Source organism: Anopheles maculipalpis, chromosome 2RL (genome assembly GCF_943734695.1).
Source record: "Anopheles maculipalpis chromosome 2RL, idAnoMacuDA_375_x, whole genome shotgun sequence".
NCBI lineage: Eukaryota > Metazoa > Arthropoda > Insecta > Diptera > Culicidae > Anopheles > Anopheles maculipalpis.
In genome coordinates, this window is record NC_064871.1 from 47545537 (window position 1) to 47567444 (window position 21908).

The 21908-nt window shown below is 41.0% G+C and overlaps 3 protein-coding genes across 3 annotated transcripts in view; 2 read left to right on the top strand and 1 right to left on the bottom strand.

Annotated features, from left to right (window-relative positions):
* Positions 1-15854, top strand: part of LOC126556973 (uncharacterized) — a 19720-nt gene extending 3866 nt beyond the window's left edge. Inside the window, exons 5-9 of the mRNA XM_050212556.1 lie at positions 954-1053; positions 5742-6278; positions 9878-10090; positions 10846-11303; positions 15553-15854. Of these exons, the coding sequence (XP_050068513.1) occupies positions 954-1053; positions 5742-6278; positions 9878-10090; positions 10846-11303; positions 15553-15586 (1342 nt within the window). The 3' untranslated portion in view covers positions 15587-15854. The remainder of the gene's footprint in view (positions 1-953; positions 1054-5741; positions 6279-9877; positions 10091-10845; positions 11304-15552) is intronic.
* LOC126557228 (uncharacterized) overlaps positions 1-21908 on the bottom strand; it is a 204420-nt gene that overhangs the window by 174879 nt on the left and 7633 nt on the right. The gene's annotated exons all lie outside the window — the stretch shown is intronic.
* Positions 7393-21908, top strand: part of LOC126558513 (growth hormone-regulated TBC protein 1-A) — a 62000-nt gene continuing 47484 nt past the window's right edge. Inside the window, exon 1 of the mRNA XM_050214536.1 lies at positions 7393-7404. The gene's annotated coding sequence lies outside the window, so the exon portion shown is untranslated. The remainder of the gene's footprint in view (positions 7405-21908) is intronic.

Consider the following 21908-nt stretch of genomic DNA (forward strand, 5'->3'; position numbering starts at 1 on the left):
TTACTTTAACAAATTTCATCTCGAAAACAGCTAGCGTCGCCACTGTCACATTTGTTTATTGTTTGCTTGTAAGTAATACGATAACATAAAATTATTATTGTATAATATAACTATAATTTTTATAGTTATTTTTTCAATATTTTGCTATTAGTATTGCTTGCGAGAGTGTCATTAGAGACCAGTTAACACAGTGTTGAAAGTAAAACCTGCTATATTTACAACCTAACTTCTAACTTGGAAACCAATTTAATTAAAATTTGTCTTTGATGTACTGAAAAAAAACTACACTAAAGTTTAAAAAATGCTATGCAAAAAAGCAAGAGGATCGCTCAGCAACTTCTTATTCCACAAAAACGCTGATAACATCTCTCACGTACCAGCGTCATGTCTGCTTTTATTTTGCGTAACTCGTAACCCTAGATCCTTTCTAAACCGAAAACACATTTATGTCCCGTATTTATGTTCCCTAGGTAACACGACACTTTGTGGTTAGGCCGTTGCTGCTACAACACACATACCCCCCCTAAACAGTAGCAGCTGTTTTATGCTTAAAAATACGCAAAACCGATTACAAATCGCAAAAAGTTTTACTGCTCGCGAAAAAGCCGCCAGTAGAGCCGATTTTACTTGCCACACCGAAAACCTTGCGAAAGCATGCCTTTCTTTCGCGTTCTACGCGCAAAAGTATCCAATTGAAGGCGCCTGGCGCTTAAGTTCCGGTGGTGCGGTCGGGTTGCATTAATTTTAGTACGAGGAAATACGTTGAACATATTGCTCTGCGCGCTTGCCCGTATTCACATTTCATACCCTTGCTGATTCATACTCCTTACCCAACTACCCGGCTACATCGGCTGCAGATTCCGGGGGCAAATGGAACAGACGACACATAAGTTGGCAGTAACTTTCCGTTGCGTTACGCTCCGTACTTGATGCACTCGCTTTTATCATTCCAGATACCGCCTAGCGCATGAATATGGTAATTCACCCGAACTGACGGAGCTGTGGGACCGGTTGCAGAACGAGGGCCGATGCTGTGGAGTCACCGGACCGCAAGTAAGTATAGCTTCGAGGCGCTGTACGATGATAAGTACGGCGGTGGGTTGTGGTAAAGATTGGGATCGTATTATTTTCGGTGTCGGTCGGGTTGGTGGTTTCCGGATGCCGGGAGACGATTACGTAAAACATGTATGAATTTCAAGCGAGCCCGAGCGAACCCAATCCCAAAACAGAAAAAGGAATAAAACCGACACCCCCCCTCCCCCCTCGGGTGGAAAAGGGGTGGCAGATGTGCGTTTTGAGTTATTTTAGTCCTTTGGATTTGTGAATGCTTGTAAGCTCTTAATCTAGATGCAGATATATTCGGCCACCCGACACCGTGCAGCGCAGAACATGGGCTAAGTTCGAAGCCGCTTGTGATTTGTTTCCTTGCCACAATTAAAGCTTATTTTTAGCTTCCAGCAACCACGGCAACCAACATTGGGGAAACTTTCTTGTAAATCAATTTACATAGCATTACAATTTGTGTCCAAGAAACTGTATGCCCCAACAGTATTTCATACGATCAGTGAAGAAGAAGATGATCCGAATATCTACGGTTAGTAATTTCGGGTGAAATGCGATGGGAATGAAATTTTCCTAATTCTTAACGTCGTGAAGATAGACAAGACAAACTTATCTTCTGTGCTTCACTTGAAACTATTCAATTTTTAAGAAACCACCCTCTTTTGGCACTCGAGAGGATTTGTGTTTGATTCTCGATGTCAAGCTTTTTGGAATGTTGTACCTCAGATACAAAGTAAGTCAGGGCTAATAACTTGACAGTAGCGTTCAAAGATTTACTGCATTTATTTCTCAAAAGAATTAAGAAACTTCAGGTAGATGATTCGTTTCCATGCATATGAATCCCATTCCAAGGAGTTATTGCAAACTTCGTTGTTCCTCAAGCCATTTAGCCGTTCTAGACCTTAAGGCAGGGCCAGACAGAGCCGGGGACTTTTGACAACCACCGATTTTCCTTTGTTCTTGTATGCTGTCAGCTGCTTCCTCGTAGCTATCGTTTGGCAGCCGCTGCTGTCAAATGATATACAAATGGCATTCCATTGCGTTTAGTTTCGAGGATAAGATCAACTCGATTGTGAGTCATGAAAATTATTTTATTTTGTTAAAATTGTTCAATTATCGAATTTAATATCGTCTAATTATCGACTAATTATCGTCATTAAATCATTCTTGTTTAGCCAGAAACTAGAATGCAGATGTTGCTGAGCATACAACAAAATCTCGATAAACGCGCTACTCGATTTACGCTAATTCGTAACATGTTTCGTACTGCTTTATAAATTACAGATCGTAGTTATTTTGTTACGTGAAGATATATTTAAAGAATTATTAGTATTAACGAAAGAATATATGTTGTTGTAAATTGATTTTGACAATACGGTATTGGAGCGTAATAATTAATTGTAAATAAAAAAACTGATCTTACCCAGAAATTATATGAATGCAGTTTTGCTGGACGCCGCTTGACGGCGTATAGCTTGTACTACCTTTACATGGAAATGCTTGGTGTGTTTGTTGTCTTCCCTGCCTTTTTACTGTTTGTAAAAAATACTTTTAATTCGTGTAGTTTCTACATAGTGCCATAGCATTTGTGTTGTGATGCAGTTTTCATTTCCACATGCATTGTACTCAGCGGAAGTGTTAAGCAATCACAAAGTAGTTGCAAAATGATCGCTAAGGCCGTGCTTCATCACGGCTCAGAGCAGGATTCAGCCAAAGCTGATCGCTAGAGCCCTCGACGTATCACCATGCTCAATTATTTAAAAAAAAATTTAAAAAAATAGTTTTCGGATCGATAACGGTGTATATTTAAAATTAAGAGTTGACTGTTCGTCTTTAGCAGTTCAACTCCTCAACCTACCAACCTTACGTCATTCGTGTTGCCGGCTAGTATCCCGGATACATCGGGTTACGAGCTAGCGACGAGAGGACAATAGGTCCGCGTAGCCTTTAAAAAAACCCTGGCTACAAGTATGCTCCGTCTGGCGCTGCCTCTAGATTCTAGTAACAATTCGTTGCTTGACAACTCATGATTCCAGTAGTCGATCAATGCTGACCCTTTGCAATTGAGCGACACCTAGTCGACGTCAACATCGGCATTAACTACCAACTCGATTTGCGCTGCTACGACGCTCAATCCCTACCGGCAAAGTTGACCCAAAAAGCAGTTTGTTGAACCTAATTTACAAATCCTTTCGGGCGGAAGTGTAAACGATCTGGAGAGCTTAAGGAGATTTAACTGTTTAAATCGAGCTTTTACACTTTATCAACTTCTTTAAAAACTTTTTTAGCGTGCAAAGTAAAATTCATTCTGTCAAAATGATCATATGTAAATTGCGTCGAAATGAGTTCATTGGTTCTGCTTTCTCTACTGGAAAATTTTTCAAATCTCTTAAAATGTTATCGAAAGATATTTAAGAAATTGTGGTTATATAATGGTTATATAAAATCACGTGGTGCATTTCACGCTGTTATATTACTTTATAAAGAAATGAATTAAAGTTTTTGCTCACTAATTCTTCCAAAAATGTTTCAAGGGATGATGTGTTAAGAAACCAAACTATCCAATTGGTCGTCAAATGTCAAATAGATGAGTTTACCAGTTTAGGTGAAACTATTCATAAATACTCAACTAGCGGACAGAAACTGACTAACGCGTTGGAGCTGAAGTCTTCAAAAACTCGATTAAATGGTTCGCATTATTTAACGATAGTTTGTAAGAACTATTTAAATGAAATGCTACGGATTTGAAAAAATGTCACTTAATGAAAGTAGAACGCCACGAGACTGAATAATCCGATGCGTGAAGGTGAAACGCTTACGACATAATACACAGAACAAGAGAAAAGGTGATAACTCGTAAAATTGACCTGTATAATCTTGTTTATCTTCTTCATACCTCACTACTTTTACAAAAAAAAAATTTAAATTGTAGTAAACAGCTCGCATACTGCATGCGTTTGAACCATCCTTATAGTTGCCATCTATAAGCAAATCGACAGAATTTAACAAAATGTGATCATGAGCGACTGTGATTTTCAATTACCAAACACCAATAACGATGCACTTTGATACAGACTGTAGTACTCCTTGCTAAATACCTAAAATGCACTATCCAGATTGTACTCTTCGCCTGCACAAAACATAAAATGAACCATTTGCACAATAATGTCATTTTGCAGCGGTGCAGCGCATGGCCAAAAGTAAATTTAATTATACACCCAAGTCTGATCCGATTCCAACCACTAGCATTCCTTGCATATCAGCGTGTTTTGATCGTCTAAAACCGGAGCGGTAATGTGAAAGAGTGCTTCAATTAAGAATAAGATAAGCTAAAATGTGTAATCAACACCAACGCTTGGAAAGCGAACGTATGGACTGCAGATTATCGGACTTTCATTCATGAATTAAAATTCAGTCGATAGTCCATTTAGAACTATTTGCTTCTAGCCGTTAAGATTCAACATTCCCGTTCGCATTCATTCATGCTGCTGCAAATGTTGTGTCAGGTGGAGGGAGAAGCTTTGCGAATCCTAGTTTTTTAGCTCCGATTTTGGATGTTGCCTCTCTAACACGGTACGTTTCGATTTAACCACAAAGCTGCACAAACGATACATAAACCATCCTCTTGTAATCCTATCCTATTTTCCTTCACTCAAATGATTCAGCACCCTTGGCACTCACTAGGCTATATGTGCCCTTTTCCGGTCCAAAACTAAACAGCAACTACTGCAGAGCGATATCTCGTTTTTGCCTTTCATTAAACAAATAACAAATACATTTTGTCGGAACCGTAGACGATCGTTGAAGTGGTCGATAATTTCGGGTTTGGAAAATCACTACACTGCTGCTTCCGTGTCCGCTTCATATGTAAAATGTGATCCGGAAGAGGGATGTGTTTTAAAAACGGATTTACGGAAACCGCGCTTAATCTCTTTGCATGTTTGCATGTAAACAAGTGCGATCGAAAGAGCATAATTGGGTACGAGGTTTTACCGGTTGGAACGGAATGAACATGTGTGCTGGAGTGGGAATTCGCAACATATTTCTACATAAATGAACTAATGTGTGTAACGAGTGAGAGCATGTAATCCATTACGGTAGGGATTATTTTTATTCCACATTTTAATCCCTTCGTAACCACTCAAAGATTAGCACATTGTGATGTAAGTTATGTTTCGGTTTAAAAATCAATAATCCTAGCTGGAAAAGAATTTCATACCTCCATTGCAACGCAACGGTAAACATAAATGAAGTGAATACTTTTAACACAGCAAAGCAACTGCGAAACAAAGCCTGCAGCGAAGCTAATTAGACTTTGCAAATGAACTATGATTTGCATGTTATAAGCATACCTAAAGACATTTTAAAACAGCAATGGACGAGCCTAGAATTGCAATTATTTGCAATCAAATCGGGTTCAATAAGTGATAATAACACAGAAGGATTGCAATCAAATCTTATCTCGATCGTTCCTCCGTAGCGTACGGCACTGACTGCAGAGCTACGGATAAATTAAGTCAGCGAAGTGTTTCTAAATGACCAACCTCCTGAGGCTATAAAGCCAAGAACGAGAAGAAGGTAGAAAATCCTTTGCCTCCCAGTTTAACCTTAAGCTATACAAAACAATATACAAATTCCTTACGGCTAAACGATTATGCATTGCGGTCCTTCCGTTGCAGGATTTTGCACTCAACGCTAACCGCACCTACCCGACGTCCTGCTGCACATCCGACATTACGGAGCAAATCAGCATAGGGCGCCGACCGCTTGCGTCCGCCATCGTGTTCCGGAGCGGAGAAGATCCAACGGCAGCTGTTGCAGCCGCAACCGAGCTAGCCGCCAGTACGATTAAGGACACGTTGCTGATGAGCCGGAACTTTAGCGAGCTCAGCGACTCCTGGAGCTTAATAACGGCCCCGAGCAGTGGTGGCAGTAGTGCAGCGAGCGGAACAAGCACCGTACCACTACAGCATCAGCAGAGCGGCGTACGTGCAGTGGACGAAAGTTCGGGAGTCGGTCAGGGTGCGGTCAGCAGTAGTACCAGTACCAGTAGTGATAGCAGCAGTACCTTCAGCTCTAGCTCTAACCAGGGCACCACCAGCTACAGCTCTACGACCGGAAGCAGTTCCGGCGGTACACCCGGTGCCAGTGCCGTTTCCGGTGGGGAAACGGAAGAAATCAAAACGATCGTAACGTGTCGGGCAGTGTATCCGCAGGTAAGATGATGCTAATTAGCGACGAGCTATCCTATTCAAATTGTCTTTGAGCAAACAGTTTTTTTTTTTTAGCCGGGAAAAGCGAATTGAAGTCATTCAAATCTAGTTCACTAGGAAAGAACTCAAGAGACTGCGATCGATGGAATGAAATATAAAAGTCATAATTGAAAACTATATTTTCCAATTTGTCACGTTTTCACCGTTCTGAAGTATGTTCCTAATTACTTGGCATTCAACGTCATGATTTAGTACAGGGCTGTCAAACTTTATTTATTGGAAAATTGGTTCGTCATTGGAAAATTAAAACTGATTGTGTTTCCTTTAATTTCAAGCTAGTGTCGACAATTATCAAAAGCTATACTACTTGCTTGTTGTTGCCACGATCAAATTTTCCTTTGCGAAACAATGATCACAAATCACTAAATTGATGCATTCCAGCTTTTTTGGAGCGCGGGCTATCTCACTATACACACTGACTCTCTCACTGATCTCACAAAATATCCATCTACGTGTCCGGATTGCATCTCACAAAATATCCATCTACGTGTCCGGACCTCTGTAGGTTGCAAGGTCAAATAAAATAATGAATATTTGTTACAAATTTAAAACAAATTGAAGCAAACATTTAGTAAATTATGATAAAGACACTTCAATTTTTGTAATTATTTCATTTTATATAAGTCGATGTTTGACATCGCTGCTCCACTTCGTACAACCAAGCAATTGGACCGGTCCGGACGAAAAAGCTTCTTCTACTCAAACACAGAAAACAAAAGAATGACAGACGCCAAACGTCACGAAACGAATGGCTTTTCACTGCCAACTTCGGGCCAGTCGGCATCAATACGTGCATCCAAGGACTATAGAGTATTAAGCTGCAACAAATGGCACATAAAACAAGGCCAGCGAAGCTGCACTTGCACATATACATAGGGCTCCCCGTCCCTCGAAATGTTGAGAAAAATGTGCACCACAAAACTCAAACAGCGCAGCAGAGCTCTAGACAGGGAAGCCGGAAATCACAGATCGATGAAACCCGCACACCGGGGTGGCCGCCGACAAGAAACGTCAGATGCAATTTATTGCGCTTTCCGGTGATGCTGCTTGCTTTCTACTGGTGCATTGTGTAGAAGGTATAAAAAAATTGTATTCTCCACCCCATTGATTCGATCCATGACGAATGGTTGTTTCCTTCGTCCATCGTCAATATGGGGATGGCTGTACAACTTTCTTTTACGACTCGGTCCAACTCCAACCTAGTGTGCTAACCTAGTCCAGCACAATAGCACCAGTTCGATTTATTTCGTTTGTTTATTTTTGTGTTTTCTTTAACACATATTTCCATCCCCTGTTCAGCGCTTTTGTTCGCGATCGCTTTTGCCGGGCGCAATGTTTGCTTTTAATTATACCGTTCCTTGTTGAACCCGCGGAAATGGAGCAACCGGGATTCGAAGCACATCTACCAAGGCGCACCGAAGCGCAAACAAACTAGTAAGTGACCAACAATACGGTCCATCACTACCAACCGGGGAAGAATATTTCGTATGCTGCAAAAGCGATTATTTAGCCCGGTACGCTAGGTGAACACGACTATCAAAAACAAATATGCACTTTTCATTCGATTTCTGGTGCATACGGCACTATGAATCGATACATTTCAATGAAACATATGCGTGTGTTTCTGGAAAAGCTTGGTCGTGTTAGTAGTCGAATTCAATTTCCATGATACATATATTTCCTTAAAAGACTTCACCCGAGGATTCTTCCGATCGATGGTTTACATTTCATTGCCTCGGTCGAGTGTTTTTCTAGCTTTCAAAACAATGACTAGCTTCGAATGGAGGTACATGCGCTAGTCTGATGGTATTTGAAATATCCTTTGCCTGCCCTAGCTGATCTGTTTCGAAAGCAATTCTTTTATTAGGGTTCGAAATAGGGGATTCACAATTAATCCGGAAAATCCTTATAGGATCAAGGAAATATAAAAAAAAAACGATCTGTTTAGTGCAATACTGTGCACCGTTTTTGTTTTGTTCAATTATTTTGCCATTTGTAAAATATAGAAGAAACTCGAATTTGCAATACAAATAACTTATAATTCGAGAACATCAAGCCAATGTTTGTTTTTTTTTTTTTTAGAATAAAAATATTCCAAATGTATTGTTCTACAAAGTCGATTGCATACAACAGGCTCGCCAAACTGGCATTTCGAAGACCGGGTACGACCTGCCATAAGTTGGTATTTGTATGCTATTGCTCATTTATAGTCACTATAACCTCAGAAAACCACACCGGCTACTAAAACCGTGTAATGGTTCTGTTCTCGCTGTTCAAGAGGTCTCTTCCAAGAGTCTTTATCTGAAAAGAGATCTCCTCTTCAATAGAGCCCCGTCGTCTAAAATACTAAACATCAGCTAAGAGTCCAAATCATCCAAAGGATAGCCCTTCGACCATGGGTCCTTATCTCGTCAAAAAGTGTCTACAAAGACCTCGTTCATGAGTTCTCTTTGATTTGATGATTGATTCTCACAGTTATTCCCGCTGTAGCATATCTGCTAAACATCTCACTAGAGTAAACATTATCTACAACATTAAAACAACCTGCGCGCCAAACATCCACTGGTGCGCGTGTCCAGACAGTGGTCAGCAACACAAAACAAGTAACTTCATGCATATCGAACCATAGCAAGCAGATAGATCAAACAACGAATGATATCCAGCACATTTTAGGCAGCAATCGATGGCACCGTGTCCGATCAGTTCAATAATAGCGACACATTTCTTGCAAGTGTATCGATCGTACCGCGACACATTTTGTGCGTACGTAAACATTTTTGTACAAAGTGCAATAACAAAAAGAAATCGCACTAAGGAACAATTTTTGGTTGCAAAAAACGAGCACAAACTATTGTATGAATTGGGTATAAATAAAGCTTTCTAGAGAGCTGTCTAGAGAGCTGTCTAGAGAGCTGTCTAGAGAGCTGTATAGAGAGCTGTCTAGAGAGCTGTCTAGAGAGTTGTCTAGAGAGCTGTCTAGAGAGCTGTCTAGTGAGCTGTGTAGAGAGCTGTGTAGAGAGAAGGTGCAACAAGCTAAACCTTGCGTTCAATCCTTTCTAGAGGTTTGAGTGTCCCCCTACCCAAGGTAAGGCCTCAAACCTCCAACATGCCTGCAAGGGATATTCTTTCTGAATATTCAAAGTCGCCTGGCCGACTTGCTCCGCCGATGAGCATCGAGAGTCCCCCTACCAAAGGTAAGGCCTCGATGTCTCCAACATTCCAGTAAGAGATTGATTCTCATCTAGAATCTTCAGACCGCCTGGACAGTCAGATAAAATAAAGATATTGGTTCGCACAGCTAGCAATCACGCTGTTCCATTCTCGTCACGATTATAAGTCTGAGTTTCTTCTTCCTCACCACACCCCCAACTGAACGCCATTCAAAGTTTGGATACGCAGTTCCACGCAGTTTGTGGAATAAGTATCATATCTAATTATACTTGTATCGATCTTCGCATTCGCCAGTGCAATGATTGCCTGACATAGATTACTTTAGGCACAAATAGGCTTATCATATTCCCATCCATGTTTCTTCTACTTAGGGTTGCGCGGATCGGATCGTCTCCTGGCTACGACACACTGCCGACATACTGTTCGTGCTTGGTTACTGCGTGATAGCGTTTCTAAAGCTGTGCTTTCTTGGCATCTTACGGTACGAGATCAAGGAAATGATCCAGAAGATTAAGTTGCTACAAACGGAGATGTCCGGTGCAATTCTGAATGGAGTCGACTGTGATCAGCAACAGATACAACAGGTAGGAAAGTCGTTTGCGTGGCTAAAAGCGTAGCATTATTTATCTTTAAGGAAACATCTAACATACCTGAATGAAACCTGGTTGAAAAACAAATGCAAAATATTGTTTTTCAAAAGTTCTTGAATATGTTTCACTTTTGTTAAAAATCCACAACATTTCAAAAATACAAATTATTATTAGTTTTATATTTTTTCTTCACCTAGATTTCTGTTTTTAAATAATATGTTTTAACATAATCAAATTACATACAGTACAATCACATAAATCAAGCAATTTATAACGTATGGAATGATTGATCTAACTTTTTCACATTATTTCTCTTCCTGGAAATCGACGCCTATGGCACGCACGCGCAACGAACATGGCACAACCTTGTGTGGAATGCGCCAAACACCTGCACGCCAATCTGCAATCGCACGCACTTATTAAAACCCAACAACACACCCAAACACAATGTCAACAACTGCCACTACAATACTACTAACACTAACCACTAAACCGTACCACCTGCGATGCAACTGACCGATCTACTGGCCGATGACACGCCGATTGATACACCACATCACACCTCGCTACCCTGTGCACCGTCTTCCAAATGTTCACCGAAAAAATCAACAAAAATATATCAAAAATGGTCCTATGATTTTTGAAACTTTTTCGTGGGAATCATGAATCATATATTCTCCACCTTTCCATATTTTGATTTCTGTGTGCATTTGTATGTACCTTTGGTCGCCCGAATTTGTGTGCTACAGTTTACCTTGTTGCAGCAAGTGACGAGTACATCGGTCAACGGTGGCATCCATGCAGAACCGAAGGTAGGCAACCGGGACCGCGAAAGGACCCGAGTCGGTTCGGCGGAAAGCGAGCGGGAATCGTTGCTGACGCAGGAAAACACACCGAAACAGCTGCTCAAGCACAAACAGCTCTACACGTGCATCAACGAACAGCAGCAGCAACAGCACATATGCGGCCAGTCCTCGTTAGCAGGCGGAAGCGGTGGCGCAACGGGTGGTGGTGGTGGTGGTGGAACCGGTGGACCGGCCGGGGGTGCCGGTGGCTGTGAGTCGGATACCAACTCCAACTGTGCCCTACTGGTGGAGGACAACAATGGCCCATCGCTGCTGTCCGCCGCCACCGGCACGACCAAGACAATAAACGGTAATAACAACTACGAGCTGTGCGAATTCGACGCCAAGGTGCCCACCTACAGGTAAGCGGAAGTGCCTGTTTGCATGACGTCTAACTACTCTTCCCTCTCTTAATCCTATACTGCTCCACCAAACCTACTCTTTATCCTGTCGTATACGTTCAACTCGTTGCACTCAGTTCCACACAGTCTCCGTTCACGTGTGTTTGTGTGGTTATGTGTTGGCAAGTTTGGAGTGAAAGCATCAAGCACAACCGCACAACGATACATCTACTCCACATTCCACACTATCCCGTAGTATCGAGCGAATGTTCTGCTAGCACTGAACCCCAGACATAACGTTTTGACAGTCCCAACAAACAGGAACATCAACCACCTAAATTTATGACCATTGCGCGCCCTCTTGAAACCATAATCCATCGCATGAACACCTTCGACAATAATGTACTTCCTAGTGAGTGCTAGACCATATGTAGACACCCTTGCTGTGATGGATGCATTTGTCCCGGTAGGACTTGATGATCTCTTACTCGTTCGGTGACTCGGTAAATAATTTCTCATCACCGGTAGGTCATGCAATTAAGACTGCATGTTGCGGATAATGATGATGTAAATAAGGATGATTCATATTAACGCATGCATTAAAGATAATAGACTTTCAATCAAGATGAAATTAAAGTTGCTAACAAATGATTCAATGGATTAAACTGCAACTTTTGACATTTTAAACAACTTTAATGTATAGACATGTACTGTTACGGTTACGATCTACTGTTTTGTTTAATCTACAGGCCTGTAAAAGGCCAAAAGAGTTAATTGCTAAACATTCTTATGCTGAGATCAATGATGCGAGACTCTGCGAAAAATGGCTCATCCAGGGGGTCCAGATTAGTCTTTGCCATTTACATAACAGGTGGGCTGATAATTGTTTGCTCTACAATAGTGAAAATCTACCAACCGAGCACACCCGGGATATGGCGCCCTTTCACAGCTCGGAGAAGGAAATGTCTCCCAGCAAAGAGGAAAGGAGTATACTAATTTTAAGTTTATTATAAGCCATACGGCCTGGCCGTCCCTTATGAATAAAAAAAAAAAGTGAAAATCTTTTTTTTTGCATTTTTTTTATTTATCATTCCTCCCTTGAAGGGTTATACACCGATAATAGCGGTCTTTCTATTTTTGTAAGCCATTTTTGACAAAAGGATTCTTTTTCGTCAAAATAGGCCTCCGTTTCGGCGATCACCTCTTCATCTGACGAAAATTGCTTTCCAGCAAGCTTCCTTTTGAGATCTGAGAAAAGAAAAAGTCGCTGGGGGCCAGATCTGGGGAATACGGGAAGCAATTAGTAGCCTAATTCGTGAATTTTTGCCATTGTTTTCACTGATTTGTGGCACGGTGCGTTGTCTTGATGAAACAAAACTTTTTTTTTCTTCAAATGTGGTCGTTTTTAAGCGATTGCGTCCCCTAAACGCTCCAATAACTTGATAAAGTAGTCGCTGTTAATGGTCTTTCCTTTTTCAAGATAGTCGATGAAGATTATTCCTTGCGAATCCCAAAAAACTGACGCCATAACCTTGCCAGCTGATTGTTGCGTTTTTCCTCGCTTTGGAGCAGGTTCATCACGTCCAGTCCACTCAGATGATTGTCTATTTGACTTTGGAGTGTAGTGATGAAGCCAAGTCTCATCCATGGTAACATACTGACTCGCAAAAACTCGCTAGAATTTCGCTCAAACAGCTCCAAACACTGCTCTGAATCATCAACTCGTTGTTGTTTTTGGTCAAATGTGAGCTCGCGCGGCACCCATTTTGCACAGAGTTTGAACGATATGTCCAACACGTTCCTTGGATATCTCTATTGTTTCAGCTATCTCGATGGTTGGTTGGTTCGTTTGCTTTTGATAATTTTGTGGATTTTTTTTAACGTTTTCCTCTGTAACAACTTCTTTTGGGCGTCCATTGTGTTCGCCGTTTTCAGTGCTCATTTTACCACGTTTAAATTAAGCATACCAATATTTTATAGTTGATTTTGGTGGAGCAGAGTCCAAAAACTCCTTATCAAGCCAATTTTTAGCTTCAACTGTATTTTCCCCTTCAAGAAAAAAAAAATTATTTTATCAACTCGCGAAATTCCTACTTGTCCATGTTTACTCAAAACACAAAAGTTACGTCACACAAAATGCTCTAGCTCACTAGGTTATTGTCCGAGTGCTGTCAAATTTTGACAGAACTCGTTTCAAGGTTAATAAAAACAAAAAAAAACATGGATTTGAATTTACATGCGCCCTCCATGTGTCAGGCCAGACAATGATCAGAAGACCTGTTAGCTAATCGACCAGGCAATAAAGCGACAGTTTAACTCATCAATATTAGTTCCATTTGAAGACTCGGTAATACTATTGATTATTGGTAGGTATTTATAGAGTGGTTGTCCTTCCAAGTAACGTCTTCATCCTTCAACTTGTTGTAACGGGTCGTTGGGATGTGCATGATCATAATTTTTTTTGGTGTAGGATAAAACTCAGAGTACGAATAATTTTTCTATTGCAGCTCCACATCTGTTTTGGCCATTGTTGCTCCAAAAGCTTTGATTGAGAGCTCTGTCAAGTTTTATCTGTTTTTAAGATAAATGTGAGTAGTACTTGATAGTGAACTCGAGAGCTACGATGAGGCTTTAAGTCAATAAATAGCTGTGAGCGTCCTCTTTTTTACAAAAAAAAAAGATAGCTCCACACTCACTATGAGTTTCTCTAGTTTCAATCTGAAGCTCTAACTCTAGCACTCTAGTTTTAATCTGTATCTCTAACTTTGCAATAAAGCTCTATCCTCACTAGGATAATCTACCATTTCACGATAGCTAACTTTACCCTCGGTGGATAGCTCTAGAGGCCCTGAGGAATTATCTCACGTTCTCTCCTACTTTAAACGAACTACACGAACAAAACTATAGATGATACAAAAGACGATGATTAGATAGGTGGTTCGCTAGGACACGGGATCACCAAATAAATTATTTTAAAATCATTCTATCTCATTTAATGCATGCGGTAGTATGCTATCACACAGAAAGTTATTTGCAACTGGATGTAACCCTGAGTACATGAGTAGTTAAGAAAATAACCTCCCAATTATTATGTATAAATTAGTAAATACTTTAGAGCTCCTTACTGTTGCTGCTTGTAATGGAATTGGCTATAGAATTGGTCCCATTTAGTTATAATTGTGAAACTTCAGTCTCCAAAGATCAAAACATCCCAAAAACCAAACAACTATTCTTAACTACCCTACTACCCCACTACACAAGCGACATTCCAAAATTTCCAACACATTTACCCTCCGCTCTTCCTATCTTCATTCTTCCTATCATTCTTTTCGAGATACAAATGCACCCGCTCGAACAAGTTCGTCCAGCACCAACCGGCCAACCAGGCCAACCAGCCCCAACTCTATCAGGAAGCGTGATCCCTAGCGTTACGCTTATGACACGCTCGCTGCACCCAATCGTGGGCACGCAGTATCCTCCGAACGCTCGGGAAGCGTTCACGCTCGATCACTCCCGTCACCAGCACCATCCGTACCGGCGGCAAGAGGTAGTAGCACCGACTGGCAGTGTGTGTGTGTATGTCTCTGTGTGTGCGCCATCCAGTCGAAGGTAGTAGTGAGAGCTTGTTGCGGGAGGGAAGGGATGCGTTGCTTATTTATATTATTCAAATTTGTGGCACTTAAAAGAACAATACTAGATCGCTGATTATAAAACGCAAAACCCGTATAATATTAACATAAAAGCTAGAGCATTAATTTATGCCGGTATGAAGTTGGATTTCACTCTACTGGATAACGAAAAGCAGGGCCATAACTCGTAGTACGACGCATCTCCTGTTTAGTAGAAGCTTTTGCAATGGAGCAAAACACACATTTGATGTATGCAGTAGGCGTCCCATCCCAAACTGCTCCATAATGATGCTCGTTGTGCCATGCTCCTTATACAAAATAGTACGTATCATAGAATTGTGCTTCTAGCGCGTGTTCCTCTAGTCGCCCACATTACACACCGCCCCATATAATGGGACTACAACACATCACATTAGGTACCGCTTGGTTTCCGCTTTATTGCTGTGCGTACGTGCTCTATAAATGCTGACTAGTTATGCTACATGTTACAAAACTCAACTACTTTGCGTGTTACTTATTTCATTCTGCTTTTAAATCGCTTTTTCTAACTCTTCAAATCAATGATGATGCGTAATGTAATATTTCTTTCTGTTTCTATCTATTTCACATTATCTCTTCTCCCGTCGACTGCCAACCGAAAGACTTCTGAATGCACCGACGGTAACTAAAATCTGACTACGGTATTATCTGGAGCAGCTGTTCGGCGATCGGTGGCGCAAATCGCGCCCTAACGCCACCCGACACCCGGGACAGCAGCCCACAGAAAATGAATCGCTTGACGAACCTGGGTGTCGGTCTGCCCGGCCCGGCAGTGGCTCCAGCCTGCGAATGGCCACCACCAGCACCAGCACCACGACGACAACGCTCGGCAGCAGTACTGCGGCCACGTCCGGTTCGTCGGTTAGCGGTCCCGGTCCGGGCGGTGGTGGTGGACCACCGACGACCACCGGCGGTTCCGGCGGCTCCTCTGCGTCGGTCAAGTGTACCGTCGTTAACCGGCTGCACGGCATCACCACCGATCTGGAGGGTGGAGCCAGCTCGAGCGGTAGCTTCAAAAAGCGACAGCAGCAACAACGCTCCCGCATCACGTACGATCGGGAACAGGGCGTACGCTTTTACCGCGGTACGGAAACGACCGATAGCAACGATTGTGATTGTGAAGATATTTAGATAAGATGGCGTCCTTCACGCACACGAGTTTAGCAACTACAGCCAGAAAAGGACCAATAACAAGCGTGTGTTGTTATATACACACACACGCGAACGTAAGCTTGTGCTGTGCTTTACGGCAAGTGTAAACATCCGAGCAGAATTAGCAGCATTACAGGCGTTCAAGACAAACAGTGTGGTGGGCCAGAGTAATGTAAGAAGCCTTCCAGAGTGTGTGCGTGTGCCGGTTTAAATTCTAGTATGTGCGAACGACTTATGTGTCCAGTGCTGTATCCATATGCGTGCGTTATGCATGTGCGTCTGCCTTGTGGCGTACGTTCCTTTGTGATCCCGGGTGTGATGCGGTAGGCTAAACAGGAAAGCAAAACTATAGATTACCTAGAACCAAATCAAACACAGTGAACAAATCAAACACGCCCGCGTCAGTAGGTGAACTAGCGGCATGTTCCGATGTCTGACACACGTGTTGCGCCCAACACCCCAATTTTTAATAGGAAATTTAAAGAAAACCCGTTTTGCGTAAGAGATAGTGGTAAGGTAAGGTAAGCTAAGTTAGCACTATTTAAAGAATATAAAAATTCAAACCAAAAATAAATCCCCCCCGTTGGTGCCATAGAAAGGTGTTTCGGAATTTAGTACACAAACACACACACCGAGCACCGACCGTTATCGCTGTCGTTTTTCCCTATTTCCCCTCTCATCCCCATCCCATTTTCCTTCTCCTCTGGCTGGTGCAAACAAGGGCAGTTTGGAGAAGAATGTAGCTTACACTATGATCGTAACCACCGTTTCGACTACGTGTTTATGAGCTGTTGTACACGAGAAAGCACTTGCAACGAACGGAAATCTGGTCAGCGCTGAATGCTTCTAGAAGAATTGTACACATTACAGTCCGTTTCTGTGTATTGTTTACCCACTTAGGTACTAGCTTTGCTAGTCTTATACAAACTGTGTGTAGTAAATGAAACATATAAAACGTTTAACGTTTAACGCCCAAGCGCCTCTACATTGCACTTCCACCACCATAGATTGGTTACGGATCCCCAACGGGTAGCAGACGCCGATCGAGAGCCTACTTAATTTAGTACGAATTAATTCTATCTCTGTAATGATTGATTAACACTTATGTAAATTAGAAGAGATCATTTACTGACGTTGTCTGCATTCTAAATAGCGAAACGTAAAGAATGCACTTCAGCTCTCTCGACGAGACCAGGAAAACCAACAAAAGAATCTCCACTCCACGCTACGCTAATATGAGCAAATAATTCAGGTCAGGCTTCATCCGCGAATGACGGACAGCAACTGCCATCCAACGAGCAACATTAGCAACTTTCACCCTTCTTTTGTCTGGTCCGTTTTTAATGGCCTTTTTTTTTGCGCCTGGCGGACATATGGGAACGGCGAAAACACTGGACCACAGTGTCCAGTCAGGCTGGCTGGACTCTATCGTCATCTAGGCAGAGGGAATGCAGCTTGTGTACGGAATACAAATTGAAATAATCTAATTCACAACGATGCTAAGGATGCTCCATCCGGTAATGTTGGTAGAATTCACACACAAAAAAACACACGTTCGTTTGTTACAGGTTTAAAAGCGAATCCAGAAGCAGCAGCAGCATTTGCCTCTAGAAGGATGGATAATTTCTTTTTTCGCTCTCTTTTTATGCTTTTTTTTTTGGCAAAATGTGAAATGTAAAAAGGGGTTCCGGAGGTTTCCGGAGTATAGAAATTCCATCTCGAATCTTGGCCACATGAATACGATGTTTGAGCTTGGGATTTTCCACGGTGCTACAGCGCCTGAACTAATGTGGTAGATGCAGCAAAAGGATAATTGTTCATTGAGCCCTTTATCATATAATTAGGTTGCGGCTCTAGTCTCTTCATGCCCGGTTTTTCTTCTATTCGCACACATACGTCGTGTGCACCCCATTGTCATTGCCCATTGCATTATATCCAAATTCGTCGTAAGATATAAAGACTTAATTCAAGATTTGTTCTTTAGAGAAAAGTTTTTACTATAACAAATTTACCGGATGCACTTAGAAATGTTACAGAAAAAAAAGGCAAACCTAATTATATGATATACGATGAAACAACTTCTCCCTCTTGGTGCATCTAACACAACTTGTGTTTGATTCTAATTGAACGGTATAAATTTACCGCTCAGTTATAAGATTTAAAATAAAAGTAGGATAAAACAAATAGAAATAGAACATAACTTCCTAACGTACAGCCTCCGGGGAAATGACTCGAATTGGTCACATGGTCCGAAACGTTCCATTAGTTAGTAAGAAATAGACCGTTAAGCTACCGTTGTGCAGCAGTGTACACTTTGCACATTAAACACGGTGATAATATACGCTTTAATTATAACCATAAGTCAAACAAATGCGTCAACAATTTCATCGATACCGATATATCAACTAGAGCTAACATTTCTAAGCCAGCAAGTCAAGCATATTACTAGCGGTAGTAGAAGTGAAGCTACCACTTGTTCAATCTTATGCATGTTACTTTAAGCTTCAGGAGCAATTTTCTTCAGGCAATCTTGAGTAGCAATTTGATTTTTATTTTTCAATTTAATGCTACCGCAAGACAATAACGCCTTACAGAAAATAAATTATTGCTCGAATATACTTTGTTTCGTTTCTCTTACAATTTTTTAAATCAATTTAAACGCATTTGAAAAATTGTACGATTTCTCTGCTTCAGGTTTAAAGCTTTAACCTGTACACCACCGTCCGGGTTTTTGCTCAGTCGAACCGATGAACATAAATTTAATTTTCTGTTCAAAACCCACGACAGCATAACCGAGGTTCCGAAGCGTCTGTAGTCTGCTGGATGAAAATTCAACAAAGCTAGATATTACATCCTCAACCGCGTGCTCCTTGCTCTCTCGCTGGTGTTTTTTTGTTTCGGTGAAATTCATTTCTTTTAGCATATTTTTACTGTTTCGCCAATTTCGCAAGTTCACGAAATACGTTGACCATCCGGTTCAGTGGTTGGTAGTTCATCATTTTTGGCTTTGGAGCTCTTCTTGGTGCTTTTGTTTTAAAGCTTTACAGCCAACTGTGTGTCATGTGTGTTTGAGACGCGAATGCACTCTATAGTGAAAAAGCAATTAATTTTTTGCCTCACCAAAGCGAATTATTATTCTTCAAAAAAGCATCGTTGGGATTAAAACATTTTTAAATTGATTTAAAGTATAAATCGTTATTTTCCGTTTTTCTGATTAACCTTCTGATATTTATTGCAAAAAACTGTAAAGTAACATGCAAGAAGTAGACAAATGTTTACGGATGCAAGAACCTAACACAAAGATTTCTTAAAACCAAACGATATCACCTAGCTTGCGAGACCGAAGGTACGACGGCGCAACAGGAATATCGTTCGGAATGTTGTAAATAATAGCACCGATTATATCAACTCTGTTCACAAAACTTACTGTATGGTGTGGCTTCATTTCCTAAAACTATCGTACAATAGATCAGATAAGTCATAGGATAGTTATGCTGGTAAGGCATAGTGTTAAGAAATTTAGAACTTAACCATATAGCGGAACCAAATGTGAACTGAGTAAAGAAGGAAGAGAAGAGTTGTCACGTTGACGATGTGAAGTTGTTCGTTTGGTTTTCTTCCCTAACTTGTAGCAGAGCTTAATCACTGTGTTATAAACATTTCTAAAAATTGTTTTCAACATGAGAAATATATTTAAAAAAATATGTTCCTCTACCAACAAACTGCTTTAGTTGATTGAAAATAAACAACATTGAAGATTATTTTTGAATTGATTATTACCTACAAAAATATCAAAATAAATAAAATAAATCTCTGCAAAAGATAAGGGAAAACCAATAAAACCAGCTAACAACTCGCACCGTCTAATCGTGGCGCGTTTGCGTTCGATGCCTGACATTGAACGCAAACATGAAAAAAGACAAACAAAAAATTGCTTTGGAAGATTGCTTTAAACAAATGTACATAATTTTGAAACAATTCAAACAAAACGAAAATCGATCAAACAGAGTAAGAAACCAAATACAATAACGAACCCAAACACACACACACACACACTCCCATCTCTCGTAGTGATAGGACACGGCAAGTAGCGCCGTGTAGCGAAAATGAGTGGAAAAAAGGGGAGCAAAAGAAGCATAGAAACGTAAGTGAATGAGATTGTAAAAAACTCAGTAAAGATAAGAATGGTTGGAATGGTTATTTTGTGTTTTTTTAAACTATAAAAGATAACAACCAATGTGTTTAGACGAAAAAACAACGTACAAAACATACACACACACACACACACCCTTTAAATATAAGCATCCCGATAGCATTACCGATGAAAAAACAATATGAACCCCATCAAACCCAGCATTCACAGCGCATGGAAATACTTGCTTTTTATCACCTTTTTCCCTTTCCGATAAAGAAAAACAAACACACTCATTCCCGTACCATTTAGCACCTTATTTGCAGTGCAGGAAAGATAAAAAAATAACAGAAAACCTTGTAAAATAATCATAAAGAACAGTTTTCTTCACCGGCACCGTTGCTAGCTGGCACCGATTTTACCTTCCCGAGTGCTGTGTTAGATTCCACTTTGCCTGTAAAGTGTGTCAAAATATGGGACCCATTTACTATTCGCAGCCTGGCGCAATTTTACGTATTTACGGTCGCATACACCCTGCAGTGCTTCGTATGTGGTAGCAACCGAGCAGGCGACTGTGTCACCGAATGGATGTAGACAGCCTTGCAAAGCAGAATAAAACGATAATCCATTTCTCCATCCATTGCTGAAAGATACTCGACCAACAATTCCAACAAGCCAACAGGATGGCTAAACTACCCTCTGCTTTACAGCTCCATAGCCAATTCCACAACACAATATGTACATGTAGGGATGAAAAAAGGTATTAAATAATTCACACACAAACAATGAATCAACACTTTAGAAATATTGACAATGTGCCTTAGAATGTATTTTCTGCTGAGTTTTTGTTATTGTGTCAGTTGCTTGTGTTTTCATTAATGGAAACGCGCCCAGAAGCGAGTGTGTGTTGGGATATCTATTTTTGATAAGAATAACAGTAAAACTAAAGCAAAACCAAAATCCCCACAAAAGCACGTTGCACGTAACCATCTGTTGTATGAAACAATCAAGATATAAGTACGCCAGTGAAACTGTGTATAAATCTTGCAGATTTCACTATAAAACAGAATAACGAGCAAGAAATATTCTCTTTCCATTCATCGGTCTTTTTGCTTGCTTCTGGTTGCGCTAGCCCTCAAAAACCTTCCGGTGCGGTTTGAGCCAACCGTCCGGAAGGGATGTACCACATAATTCTCAGCGCCCAACCGACCGACACGGCGCTGTTGCTCATTAAGTGTTGCAGTGTTAACAAGTACACAAAAACAAAGAGTTTCTATTTTTACATCACATGTCTAGTATCAAACCACAAGATGTCAAGATACACCACAAGACATAAGACGCTTTTTCCTAAATCCAATCTTTGCTCTTCGCTACACGCTACCAATCCCTGGGTACCGACCCCGACTGAACCAGAGAATTACACCAGAGACACACAGTGGCACAATGATATTAGAAGTAACTCTTAGCAGCAAAAGAAGGTCGACCGACGGCAACTAAACAATATACGGTGTATTACCTAAAAGGCTTCCAAAAGCGAACCCCCGTCGTGGGAGCCCATTTGGGGACATCCGGAGGATGGTGTATTGTAAATATTAGTCTATTGAAAGGTTATTACGTAAATATGTACTGTTGAAAGAACTACAGAACTATAGAAAACCCAATGCGCATGCAAAC